General features: G+C 35.6%; 1 protein-coding gene across 1 annotated transcript; it reads right to left on the bottom strand.

The window, feature by feature from the left end:
- Window positions 1-599: 599 nt before the first annotated feature.
- On the bottom strand, window positions 600-2043 carry LOC112088380 (peflin-like). The gene is made up of 3 exons (XM_024158647.1): window positions 1957-2043; window positions 998-1161; window positions 600-756 (listed from the first exon to the last, which is right to left on the bottom strand). The coding sequence occupies exons 1-3, from the start codon at window positions 2041-2043 to the stop codon at window positions 600-602; spliced, it is 408 nt and encodes a 135-aa protein (XP_024014415.1).
- Window positions 2044-14818: the final 12775 nt, after the last annotated feature.

Here is a 14818-nt window from a genome sequence, read left to right as displayed (position 1 = left end):
TGTTGAAGACTTTTTCACGTTTTTTTTCTTCTTCTCTCTGCGAAATTTGTTTTACAATTCTCGAAAAACCTTTGTGCTTCAAATTTTCTTCATCTTTTTCAAATATTCTGCATATGTTACTATGTATGTATCATCTCGTGAGTAGAAATTGGGAAGCAACAGAAGAGTTGGAAGCAAAGGATCGAGAAACATAGGAAGGAGATATTGGAAGAAATGGCGTTGTAGCTTCTCTTATGAAATGCCTTCTTTCGCACGGACATAAGCTAAAACTAGAGGAGGCAGAATCTGTTGCAATGAGATGCTTGTGAACTTTGATGGCAGAATCTTGCGAACCGTGAATTCTTGTTCTTCTTCAAGATGAATATATGGTCAGTGTGATCAATGAGGAAGGTGTGAAATGCAATATCGCCATTGCTATTGCTCCAACTACTCAACCTTTCAATATCTTCTCTTATACCATTACAAGCACATTTTTGTGTTTGGTTTTCCAACAACTTTTTGTAAAGTTTTTTTTTTACTTTTATATAAAGTTTACCATTTATCAAAAGAAATATAAAAAAGGATTGCTATTGCTGATTTGGAAATTTTCACATGAAAGATCAAGTAAGATAAAAAGTTTGCACATATTGCAACGTAAAAGAAATGAGTTCGATGAAGCTATCACACTCAAGCAACGAGAAACAGTAGAACAGTGAGCATGAAGGTCTCGTAAGTGAAAGTAGCTGAGCCTGATAACGCCTATCCGATCTCCTTGAACTTCTCAGTCAGCCCCTGCAACCATTTTATCAAACATCAAGACACAAACACTCATTCTATATATAATGTAAAAACAATTTGGTCCAAGTGTCTAAGAACGTGACCCTAGAAATAAAAAAAAGCATACCTTTAACAATCAAACAGCACCTGCATCAACCCAAAAACCAGAATCATCAGTATGAAATTTTATTTGTTTTACAGAGAAAAAACATAGTTAAGGGGTTGAAACTAATGAACATACGTAATGAAATTGTCATATTCGATAGCCCTATCCCTTCCTCCGCTTCTGTCAAACTTTTCAATGAGCAGATCCAAAATCACAGGAGACACCGAAAACCCAAGTTTCAAGAGTGCATCTCTCAGCTCGTTTGTATCGATTCTGCCGCTTCTGTCCTTATCAAAAACCTCTCAAATATGGACTGAAAACCAAATCTAAAAACCCCAACATCAAACAAAACGACAGAATTTTCTACCGGAATCGACGCCGCAGTGAGGGAAAGACGCGGCAGTGGACAAAATCTTCTCGTCACAGAAAACACAAAAGGAAGCTGGGGAGTTAATTTGACGAATAATTTAAACTTTTATTTTTTATTGTTTTTAATTGTTATATGTTTTTCTGAGTTTAAAAAATAATTTTAAAAAATTACTAGAATGAAAATTTGAGGGTAATTTTGGGTTTCAAAAAAATAAATCTTATAGGGACAAACCCTTAGATTATTCATCTTAATGGGACAAATGATTTAGGAAATTGTCCTAAATTTTTAATTATCTCAAATGACAATTGAATAGCAGAGTAATTCAAGATTCTGATGTTTCTCTACCTATCATGACATTATTTGATAATGCAATACTAAAGTGATATGACAATACAAAATTGGTAAAATACAAATTGGTAACATGATATGACAATACAAATTTGGTAAAATAAAAAATTTGATAATACAATAGCAACTTGATTCCAAGTTCTATAAATAGCATTAAAACTCCATATGTTTCATCACAACCCCAATAAATACTTATTACTTTTCTTATTAAATTCTATCTCTTGAAATGAATTCTAATTTTCCAATTTTACTGCATTTTCATGATTCATCATCATCCTCTTCAGATGATGACAATATGGAAATGATCAATAGTCTCGAAGAAGAAGAATAAGCGATACATCTTGCTATTGCTAATAACAATGCAATTATTCAATACCTTCTTAGCCAACAAAGCAACCAAGTGATCCACAGTGATTTGGTTCATGGACGCTCTTTCATACACCATGATCGAGAAAGCGCACATTGTAGATTATTCAACTACTACTTCTCAGACAGCCCTCATTACAATGATGCTATGTTTCGCAAGAGATATCAAATGTCTCGCCCCTTATTTCTTCGTATAGTCAATACTGTTCAAACTCATGACAAGTACTTCAAACGATGAAAGGATTCAACTGGTAGACTTGGATTATCCTCTCTACAAAAACTAACATCCGTGTTTCGGATGCTAGCATACTGTGTACCAGCTGATGCCACAGACGAGCACATTAAGATAGGCGAATCAACGATAATTGAAAGTATGAAGAGATTTTAGAGCCGTAATGGAAATATACTCAGCTCAATACCTGTGTTCACCAACACCTGATGATGTTTCTAGGCTTCTTTACATTGGTGAAAAATGAGGTTTTCCAGGAATGCTAGGTAGCTTGGATTTCATGCACTGGAAGTGGAAAAATTGTCCAACCGGCTGGACTGGACAATATGCTGGTTGTACTTGATCACCAGGTATAATTCTTGAAGCTGTAGCGGATTATGATCTTTGGATATGGCATGCATATTTCAGAATGCCTGGCACAAATAATGATATCAATGTATTGGAGTCTTTCCATCTTTTCTCCAATCTTGCTCAAGGTATTGCTCCTCCTGCTCATTATTTCATTCAAGGAAAAAAATATGATATGGGCTATTATTTGGCTGATGGTATATATCAAAATGGTCGACCATTGTGCAAACTATTCATGAGCCAGTGGGTTCAAAAAAAAAATATTTTGCTACACAACTAGAAGCTTGCAGGAAAGATGTGGAACGTGCATTTGGAGTTCTTCAATCATGTTTCGCAATTGTGAAAGGGTCAGCTCGTTTTTGGGATAAGAATGTGTTACATTACATAATGACTACTTGTATATTCTACATAATATGATAATTGTAGATGAGCGTGATCTCAACGCACCAACTGAAGTAAGAAGAGAAGTTACACCCCCGGAGGTTGAAATAGAAGCAAATAAAAGTATCCGGTTCCAAGAATTTCTGGCTCGATATAGAAAAATCAAGGATTAAGAAGCTCATTTCTCTCTTTGAAATGCATTAATTGATCATTTATGGGAAAATATTTGTCTTCTAGTACATCGTAAGATTATGCTATGGTTTGTTCTTATTTACATTATGTAATATAATTATTTTTATACAATAAAATTTTAAATTATATAAAATCATAATTTGGTTGAACAATTTCTCTAAATAAAATAAATAGGTAAAAGTTTGTAAAACTGAAAAGTTGAAGATCTTGTTAGCAATTAATAATAAAATAGAGATATAATATGCTTGGAATATTCTTTTTGAAGACAAATATGAAGAAAAATACTTCATTTTTGAAGGAAAAACTGAAGAAACTATTGGAGATGCTCTTATTTTTACTCTTATTTTTACGTTAGAGCATCTCCAGTGGTTGACTTTATTTTTACTCTTAATATAGAGTTCTCTAAAAAATAGAAAAGGACTTTATTCCAATGGTCATCTCTATATTTGACTCTAATTAAAGTTAATAATTCAAATATAGTATATTTTTAGTGTTAATGGCTTCTAAGATCTGCTACTTTTAAAATTTTTTTTCCTTTTTATTAATTTTACTTCTATAGTATTTTTGCTCTGGTTGATCTTTAAAATTTCTTCTGATTGATTTCTTTTGGATAAGCACAAAAATAAAAGCTTTTACAAAAGCGGATATCCCCGGCAACATACTAACATTCTTTTGGAAAAAACAATTTGTCTTTAAGGATCCCAATATGGATTGTTTAAATATAAACATTAATAAAAAAATATCATTCTATCTATTTTATGTTTTAACAATAATAGAACATAAATGTATTAAAAAAAATTATTTATCATAAAAATTTATTACACCACATAAGTTGAATAACAAACAACTAATACATTTTTGTTTAGGCATCACAATTAGTATACTTCTCTCACAAATAAACAATTAACGCATTTTGAAGTAAGAAATGAGCTTCTTTAATTTTGATTTTTCTATATCGACCAAGAAATCTTAAAATCGGATATTTTTATCCTCTGCTATCTCAACCTACGGAGTTGGAGCTTCTCTTCCAACTTCAATTGGCGCATTGAGATCACACTAATCCTCGATTATCATATTATGTAAAACTATACAAGTGGTCATTATGGCATATATCATCAATTTTTTTTCTAAAAACGGGCTGGTCATTTCGCAATTGCAAAACACGAGTACAAAACTCTCAAGGCACATTCAACTCTTTCCAACATTCTTCTTGTTGTGTAGCAAATTTTTTTTTCTTAGGATCTGTTGCTTTGTGAATAGTTTGCACTACAATGGACCATTTTGATATATCATCAGTCAAATAAATAACCCATATTCTATTTTCATCAAATGACATACTGACAAGGACGAGCAATACATTGAGCGAGATTGGAAAAAAGATCTGAAAACTCCAATACATTAATATCAATATTGGTGCATGGCATTCCAAAGTACACATGTCATATCCAAATTTTATAATCTGCTACATCTTCAAGAATTATAGTTAGCGAGCCTCTACGTCCCGCATATTGTGGAAGCCTCCTTAATCTTCAAAAAATCCTCCAAATATAGATTAAAATCTGGGCATTCGTCAGGTGTCAACACCATCTTCACCAATATAGAACAGTTTGTTGTAAAAGCTACCTTCGTCTTCAGGTTTGCAAAAGCTTCATTCATATTCTTCGTCTGTGGGATATGTGATATCAAAAAGAAGGTGAAAGCCTCTTTAATCTTCACAAACTCCTCCAAATATAGATAAAAAAAAACTGACCATTCTTCAGGTATTGACACTATCTTCACCAATTCAGAACAGTTTGTTGCAAAAGCTATCTTTGTTTTCTGGTTTGCACTCATTCAAAGCATAGCCCATATGAGAGCTTCTAGTTCAGAATAAAGTAGGGTTAAGCTACGCTTGTATATTCCTCGCTCCTAATATTATACTGTCAATGCCATCCTTAAACTAGAACCACCATAGACCAGATGTCTTGTCGGTTTTGTTCCAAGAACTATCTATATAGCACCACCACCCAACATAATGCATGGAATGTGATAGATGGAATGCTTACAATTTGTATATTGGCTTCCGGCTTATTTCATTGTGCCATAGTACCGCTTCTGTTTCCGCAACCTTTAGTGTTATTTGTGGACCTTTGTCTATATTTGAGTATAACTATTTCATTTTCTCTTTCCAGATATACCACATTATCCATGAAAATTGTGAGTTTGGATTATCTTTTGGAAGTCTCCAAAAAGATGATGAAAATTTGCAACGCTGTTGGAAAAGTTCCTGCTGGAGTAGGTATTTGAGATAAAGTCCATGCTTGCCAATGACAAAAATTTAAATAACTGAGGAATTCAATGTGATACACAATGCTTTCAGTGTGGAGTAGAGGAGAAAATAATTAATCAGGCACTTTTCGAATGCCCACAAGTAATAGTTTGCCAAATGAAATGCCTTAGTTTTGGTGAACATTTATGATTCCATGCCTGTACCTGTAATGTTTTTATGTGTGGTCCATAAAACACCTCATGATCTCTCACTAGATGATGGTTTTCCACTTGATAGCCATATTTTACCGTATACTGTCCGGAATTTTTGAAATGCCAACCGAAAGAATCTGGTCTATAAGTACTGCTAATATGCATACTCCCAATTATTTCTACATCCTTTGGTTCAATAATTGCGTTAATTGAATCTAGAGATCATGTTTTTGTCGCTGGGTCAATCAAATGATTAACGTTTAAGTTCGGGTAATAATTATAACCTTTACATATGCAGATCTCGGACGAGAAAAATGTATCTAGGGGTCATGTCATATAGATATGGAATTCCTAGAACCAACTCTTTTGCTTAGTCGTTTAATAACCAGTGATCTTGTCGAGGTAATGCTACGCCATCCATATGATGGGGAATATAATCTGATAAGATCAAGGGGATCTAATTTTTGGAAGTACCTCCCTTTAAAAACTTTTGCAAACAGAGATTGTGTTTTATCTATTAAACGCTACATCTGTTTTGCTAATAAAGATGTATTAGCATCAACTAAATTGCGAAAAAACCATTCCTCCTTTTGATTTATTTCTACATATTTTTTTCCATGTTAACCAGTGCATTCCTTTTTTATTCCCGTTTGAAGACTACTAATATCGAGACATTGTGCTAGTTAATTTTGTTGTGACTGCTTTAGGTAGACACAAGCATGACATAACGAAAATGGGCATTGCCGATGCCAATGATTTAATTAAAACCTCTTGCCCCGTTTTAATAAAAACTTGAGGTTCAACCATTTACTTTATCTTATTGTCGCTCTACTACATAATAACAAATTTTTATTTTTTTGCCCTCCAAGGCTCTCCAAGAGTCCTAGATAATATGCCATGCCTCCAATACTTGATATTCCTGGAGACTGTTTTAATCATTTTATACCATATCATGGACCTTATGACCAAATTGTATTGACGATTAATCATACTTAACTTTTTATCCAGATACCTTCTCATAACGACTGAGTATTTTGAGAATCATCTCACACTCCTTCTTAGTAGCTTTGCAGAAAAAGAGACTGTCATCAGCAAATAGTAAATGTGTGACATCCGGGCTTGCACATGCAATTTTAGACCCGTTAGAGAATTATTTCTTTCCGCTTTCTTAATATTTGCTATTAAGACTTCCGTACATAGTATATGGTGATGAAGGGTCACTCTGCTGGAGACCCCTTTTCAGTTGTATTTGGCCTATTGTTTGTCCATTAAGAAGGATTTTATATTGAACCGATGTATTACATCGCATCATCCTTGTGATCCATTTTTCCGTGAACCCGAATTTTCTCAACATATATTGTTCAAAAATCCATTCTACTCTATCATACGTTTTACTCATATCCGTATTTATGGGCCTAAATTTTTCTTTACATAAGTTATTGGTTCTTAATCCAAAAACATTTCCTGTGCTATCAGTATATTATCAGAGATCAGTCGTCCCGAGACAAATGCCGATTGTGTTTCCGAAATGAGATTTGGGAATATCGCTTTAACTGTTGGCATAACACTTTGGTCTAGATACAGTATATAATCTTGTATCCTACATTACAGAGACTTATCAGTCTTAGTTCTGTCATCCAAGTAGGTCTGTCTTTCTAGGGTATTAAATAAATGTTTTTCATAGTTAATCGTTGATCAAATACCCCCGTATCAAAGAAATCGTGACCATATTCACAATATCAACTTTAATAATTGGCTAAGATCATTGTACGAACAAATGCCATCATCCTGTCTGGTCCCAGAGCTTTTTCTTGACTCATCATAAAAAATGCTGATCTGACTTCCGCTTCAGTAGCCGGTGCCGTAAGCATCTCATTATTTTGATCTGTAATTAATGGGGAATTTTCCTCCAAAGCCTCCACAAAGTCTGATGGGGAAGATGAGGAGAAGCATTCCTCAAAATTATGTAACTTTGATGCATGCTAGGGTTAGCGGGTCGCAAATAAGTTTTAAATTTATAAAACCCTAACATCCTGCAAGTGCACAGTCGTGCGATGTAGTACTTAGAGTGTCAATCCACAAGGAGAATGTCTAATCTGCAAAAACTTCAAACTGGGATGAATAAGCAAAATATTAAACTCACAGGGGGTTTTTGTTGGTTTTTCTGTTTTTACGTGAAAAGAAAAGATAAAATAAAACTAACCTAATTCCTAAACTAAATCGACTAAAGACTAAAAATGCAATAAGGATGAGTTTCTAAGGAATATGTAAGGGATGCACGATTCAAAATAGAGATCTAAACTCATAGGGGTTGACACAGACTTCTCTTGTTTACCCTAATCGATGTCTAAGCATCTTCCGACTAGTCTCAGGGTGAATATCTGAATATGTTTCTAGTATCTGCATAGAAATAGAATAGGCACTTATATGGCTAACCAACTCTCGTCACCTTAACCAACTAATCACTTAAACTTGGCAAGTAGCTTTCTTCTCTTGCTGCGAGTAAGATCATGCATTACTAATAGAATTTGTTTTTGCTCACATCTTCTCTGCATGTAGCTTTCATCTCTTTGCTTTCATCTCTTATAGCGACTATGTTCTTCCAAAACTATGTCTGGCGATCTGATACATCACTCTCGTTGCTCTGATCAATCATTGGTTCAGAGATTAGTTCATGACTCTAACCTCATGTATTAATTTCAACTTAGAAGAGATGAGATCTAGAATATGGTTGAGAAAAACTAGAAATCCTAATCGAACATATAGATCCCCTTGATGGATCCTTAGAACTCGACTACCAAACTACTCTAACATGATGCAGAAAGAGATAAAAATATATGAAAGATGCATAAACTGAAATAGAATAGATAGATAGATAAAAGAAAGGAGATAGGCTAAAGGTTCAAGGGAAGAATCCCTCTCTCCTTTGCCTAACCCTAAGAAACAAAGTTTGGTGGTGGCTTGAAAACTCATAACAGGAGCACACACCCAATTAGGACTGCTAAGAAATGTATTTATAGGTCCTAAGGTATTCTAGGTCTTCTTCAGGGCTTCTCTGAAAAGAAATGGCGAAATTGGCTTGATGTTGGGCCTTGGCCGAGTTATGTGCACCGCGGGTGAGAGTCTTCCGGGACTGGTGAAATGATGGTTCACCGCGGGTGAGAAGTGTGGGGCGCGGCCAGGAGATATTTTGCCGCGGGTTAGTATCCTCTTGAATGTCTCCAAATTTGAGCTGGATCAGACGGTGAGAAGGTCTTCATTTGAGACTAACTTCTGACGGTTTGACTCTGAACTAAAAATGTGGATTTTCTTTATTTTGCCATATTATTCTCTAAGTCTCCTGAAAAGAGTCTTGAAACTACAAATATAGAAAAACTATAATAAAAACTCCTAAAACTAAGTAAAACATTTGAAAAAGCATTTGAAATCAATAGTAAAAATGGGTACAACAACGGTGTTATCAAACTCCACTTGTTCGACTTGTTCCTCCGTTGAAATCCAAGTTCCTGCCATATTATACAATCCAATTATCCTATTTTTTCCCTTCGTTGTTTAAACAAGGCATGGTAAAATTTTGTATTTTTATCTCCCGAGGTGGCCTATTGATTTTGGTTATTTCTGCTGCCAAAATAGATCTTCATCCCTGTATGCTTCTTTTAGTATTCTCGTGATCTCCATTAACTCCACCTCCGCTCTTGTGTCATCATTTTGGGCCTCCTCGTGAGCCTTTTTAAGTCATTAGTTCTCTCTTTACCATATGGCAAATTCTGTTTTCGCCACTTAGAGACTTCCCGTCAACAATTCCTGATTTTGACCCCCCAATTCCAACATCATAATTTTCCTAATTCGTTTCTCATCCCTTAGAAATCAATTCTATTAAACCATCTTGGCTAATCCATCGTTTATCAAATCTAAATTGTGATTTTTTCCAGGTACTTTATCTGCTATTGTTGCCAATATTGTTCTATGATCTGATCCAATCATTGCCAAATATTCCACAAAGAACTGTGGGAAAATATAGTGCCAATTCTCGTTGGCCAAAGCCCGGTCAAGTCTGCATCTTACAATTTTACCATTTCTCCGTCGTCCCCATGACATATTATTTCACAAACACAGAATTTCAAAAACCCGTAATGTCTTATCATAAAGTTAAATGACATTGAAGTTGATACATGTAGTAATGTTCCACCCCTGCTTTTCCTGATTACCAATTATTTCATTTAAGTTGCCAATAAGAAACCAAGGATCCAACCGATTTAAACTTATTCGAGATAATCTTTCCTAAACCTAATCCCGCATTTTTGGAACTAGATCGCCATAAACAAAAGATAGAAAGCTTTTCTTGTTCCTTTAACAAAAGCTTCAATATCAATTATTCGATTACTAGAAAATAATACATTGAAATTAAAAGAATCCTCATAAAAACAAAGCGAGTCTACCACTCGCACCACACGGCTCAACCGTGTACAACTTATTATAACCAAAATGAAATTAAAATTTTTGTAAAAAAGAAAACTCCAATTTGGTTTGTGAAAAAAAAAACTCTGGCCTGTGTTTCTTCCAAACCTCCCCAAGATAAGTTATTGTCTAACTACTACACAGGTGTTGGCAATTTCAAGTAAGAACTCTCATTTATGACCAATTTCTCATGGTTTAGGTCCACTTTTGGGATTGAAGACCCCTTTGGAACACCTTGAGCAAGTCCATCTTCATTACGGTTCAAAAATTTTGCCACCTGATTTTTACGAGGAGAAAGCAAGGCTTGAACCATCCTCTTCTTAGAACCCCCCCCCATATATTGCAGATTGGGTTTTGCTTGTTTTTTCTTTTCACCTAGTTTAGTAGCTTTCCTGATATTGCCATTATCCTCATTCATCTGTGTGTCAACTCCTTCATTTCTCACAGGTTCGACATCCTCCATTGAAGTAACCGTATCCGCTATCATCTCCATTACTATCTTTGTGCTTTCAAGAAGTTCTCCCTCTTCCTGTCCTAAATTACCAAAGCTATCATTCAAATTTAATTGAATATCCCCTGTTTCAACACCTGAATTCACTTGTTGTAAGAGTTCGTTCATAGCATCACATGTCTCATTTTTTTTTTCGATGACAATATCACCTTTATCCAAATCGGAGTTATTTAACTTCTCACTTTGCACCCTCACCTCCTTTGCTCCATCTAACTCAGACATCCGAGAGCCATAACCAAGAAGATCTTCATCTTCAAAATCCAGGCTCTTCCTCACTAATTTTTCTCGAGACAAAACCACAGGAACCATACCTCTACCGTGTTCTGCTTCCTGCACCGATCGATTATCCTCTTCCTTTTGATATGCAGACATGTCTAATGATTTCCTACCCAATGCTGAGAGCTTCGAGCCCGATGTCACATATTACTTATTGAATTCCTTTGGAGGAATGTACCCAGATGGCCTGATGATTTTCGACGAGCCTTCACCATGCCTCCTCTCCACTCTTCCTTTGTACTGATTTCCTTCCTCCTCTGCAGTTGTCTTTCCTCTTCCTTTTTACTGCCTTTTTTCACACCACTCTTTTTCGCCAAGTCTTTACCGCCAATAGCACCGTATTTTGTTGCTGCTTTGTAAGATACTGGTCCTTGTCTGTTTCTTTTCTCCTCAGGGTAGTCATCCCTCCCCTTCTGATCCCTATTTCCCATCCGGATGGGACATGGAAGAATGTTTGTTAAGGAGGAAGGCGGTTGATTCAATTCCAAAAGAATAATCGAGGTCCCAGCAAAAGATACAAAAAAGATTAAAACTCATTGATTTTATAGTATTGATGGATTGAGTCAAAACCTATCCATACGGACAACAAGAAGTAGACAAGGTTTTATGGACACGAGTATTATAATCTAAAAAAAAAAACAAATCTCCCAGCAAAAAATACAAAAGAACAAGTCAATGGATTTGAATCGATTGTCATTTATATGGACAACATAAAATGGATCAGGTTTTATGAATACGTATCTTGTGAATCTGAAGAAAAAAAAACAAATCTCCTCGCTAAAGATACAAAAAGGTAAAATCTAATTGATTTCATACTCTTGATGGATTTGAGTCAAAACCTATCCATATGGACAATAAAAAGTGGAAAAAGTTGTCCACAAGACACGTCTACGAGACATTTTCGAGAAGACGTGTCAACAAACCGTTGTCCATGAGTTGTTGTCCATGAGAGATGCTATTGAGCCATTTTCCATGAGAACTATATACGAACCATGTATTATAATTAGCAAGTGTTACTTGGTTAATTACTTTTTGTTAGCATAAGAACCATATGAACAACCTTTTACTATATTGTGGGTGTATTCAAGGTGGATTTCACAACCACAAGATGCCCACAAGACATTATACACAAGACATTTCCCATAAGACATGGTGAGCCATTGTCCATGAGTTGTTGTACACAAAATGTTGTCCACAAAACGTGTCTATGAGACATTTTTGACAAGACATTGCCCACGAGAAGTACCAACAAACTGTTTTCCATAAGTCGTTATCCACGAGACCTGACAACAAACTGCTGTCCATAAGTTGTTGTCCACAAGACGTGCCAGTAAACCGTTGTCCATGAAAACTATATAAGAACAAGGTATTAAATGAGTGAGTGGATTAATATATGCATAATTATCATGTTTAGTATGCATTTTAGTTCATGTTTAGAGTCCAAAATATAAATTTTAGATAGATTTCTTAGTGTTTTATCTCTGTTTTAGTTTTATTAGGAATTTGCATTAGGTCCAAGTGAGTCCTGCATATTTGGAGTGTTTATCAGGTGCATTGGAGATATTTAGGAGCAAAAGAGTGGAGACCACTTAAGAAAATGTGGAAAAGATGAAGAAATAGGTTAAAAATGTGTATCAGCCATTTTCTATACCGCAGGTCACATTTCTCGGCCAAAAACATGAACCGCGGTACAAGACCCTTGGCCAAATCGTGTACATCGTGTACATGGCTCTCGGACATAATTTTTCAACCGCCAATACTCTTCAAAGATCTCCCAAGATGGAGCCTTTTCATTCTGATTCAGTTTCTGATGTTCGTACTAAAGTTGTAGAGGATGGACCCATCTTTGCTACGGAGTTAGAATCAGCTTATTTGGTGCAGTGAGAAGAAAGTTACAGCCAGTTGAACCGGAACCTGTCTTGCAGTCTAAATCCAAGACAATCCGATGCGGCTCAAAAAACCGCTGTACCAGAAGCCTTGCTATCACTGGATGCATTTGGACTCTTCATCAACATTGTAGCTTATTGAGTCACCTATCTCCTGGAGCTGTAATCTTGAGTACCGTATCACTGGTTCGAAAGTTATGCCGGTTCACATACACATATGTCTTCTTGGAGTCAGTCTTACCTTTGGAATAGCACCTGTTTAAGTGTCAATTCGTGCCACAACCAAATCAACTCATGGAAATGTCAAACTCACATCTTTGGAGCATGCCACAATTTGATGCCACGACCTAAGCATCCCATGGTGAAGACAACACCAAATCTTGCCCAAAATGCCTAAGTGTCATCTCTTGAGTTTTTTACATGACCACGACTTGAGCATCCCGTGGTGCCATGTAACATCACACATGGTCAGTGCCACGACTTGTTTGCCACGGCTTGCTCATGTCGTGGCCAATATTTGAAGAAAAACATCAAAACATTCGGCTCTTGCCACGGGTTAAGGCCATGGCAAGGAGGTGATGATTCTAGGTATGGCACTGCAGTGTTCTTCATGCCTCAAGCCCAGATTTTAATACCATGACATAGTGCCATGGCTTGATCATGTCGTGGCCAGCTCTCCAATAATCTTTCGCACATTGCCATGAGTTAAAGGCAACGGCAAGGAGAAGATGATTTTAGGCGTGGCAATGCATGTTCTTGATGTCTTAACCCAGATTTCATTGCCACGGGTTGAGGCCACGACTTGGAGATACTTGAGTTGAGGCGTGGCAAGGCACCAAAGACCCAACAAGGCCGGATCAGGACCTATTTTTTCCTGGGCTTACCTGGTTCGGCCCACTCCCTATATATATGTTTTAGACCTAATTTGAGAACATCTTTCATTCCTATTTTGTTTCTTTGCCTCTTTTGTTTAAAACCTTGATTTTAATAAGAGATAACTTTGTTTTTAACCATTCAAAGCTGCATCTTATCAATCTTTTAATTGTTTTATCTTATTAATCATGCTTAACATCACTTCTTGCAAAAGATCAAGTGTGTTAAGTATAATTAGTGAGTAGTCTTTTTATAAGTCTTTAGGTGTGTATATTATGGTGCTTAGATGTTTAGTTATTGATGCTTAGGTGCTAAATTCTCATTTCCTTTCCTTAGTTAGCTGCTCTTAATGCTAGATTTCTTGTTATAAGCTTGATCTAGACCTAAAACACTTCTCCACCCACAAGGTGTTTGATGAAATGTCTGAAAGAGCTAACTAAATGGTTTATGTTTTGAATACCATGGGAATGCTTGTTTGAAGTGTAAATGACAATTTACAAATGGTTTTTAATGCATCTTGATCATCATTACACTAATGAGAGTTAGGTTTGAATGTTGACTATGATAGTGATCATTATCTTGAGAAAGAATTGATCTTGCCTTAGAGTTCTAATTAAGTTGATTGGGAATAGTGATCATATGATGCTTGTTATATATTTCTGTATAAAATTCAGTCTATCTTAGCTCTTGATCTGATGCATAAAGAGGCTGTTTGGTCATTTAGATATTGGATTTTATGCTTGTTAATTATCTTTTCACTAATGATAATTAGTTTTGATTAGGTAGTTATCATAGGGATTATTGCCTTGAGAAAGGATTAATCTAAATTAGAAGTCTAGACTAAAGAATTTCAAGTGTTTCATTGTTTGCTTAGCATCATGAATTAGCATTGAAAGCACCCTGATCAATTATCACACCTAGAAGCTTAACTTTATCTTATTTTGAATTTGAGTCTTTGTTTGCTTCTCATGTTAGCTTTGTTAAGTTGTTAGCTTGTTCATCATTATTGCTTGTTTGGTTTATGTTTTAGATCACTTTGTTACCAACTCATTCACTTATTAGACTTGGATTAGGATAGGTTCTCATAGTTCTAGTGCCTAGACATCTCCATTTGGATTGATACTTCAAATACTATGATGAATGAGTAGTTTGAGTAATTGGGTTTGAACCTAAAAGTTCTTACTATCAATCGTTGCCAATTGAAGTGATATTCTAGCATTAGGACTTTGGATCTTCTTGAGATCAAGTCATTTTTTGT

Source organism: Eutrema salsugineum, unplaced genomic scaffold, assembly GCF_000478725.1.
Source record: "Eutrema salsugineum unplaced genomic scaffold, Eutsalg1_0 scaffold_8, whole genome shotgun sequence".
Classification (NCBI taxonomy): Eukaryota; Viridiplantae; Streptophyta; class Magnoliopsida; order Brassicales; family Brassicaceae; genus Eutrema; species Eutrema salsugineum.
This window is presented reverse-complemented; position numbering and strand designations above follow the sequence as displayed.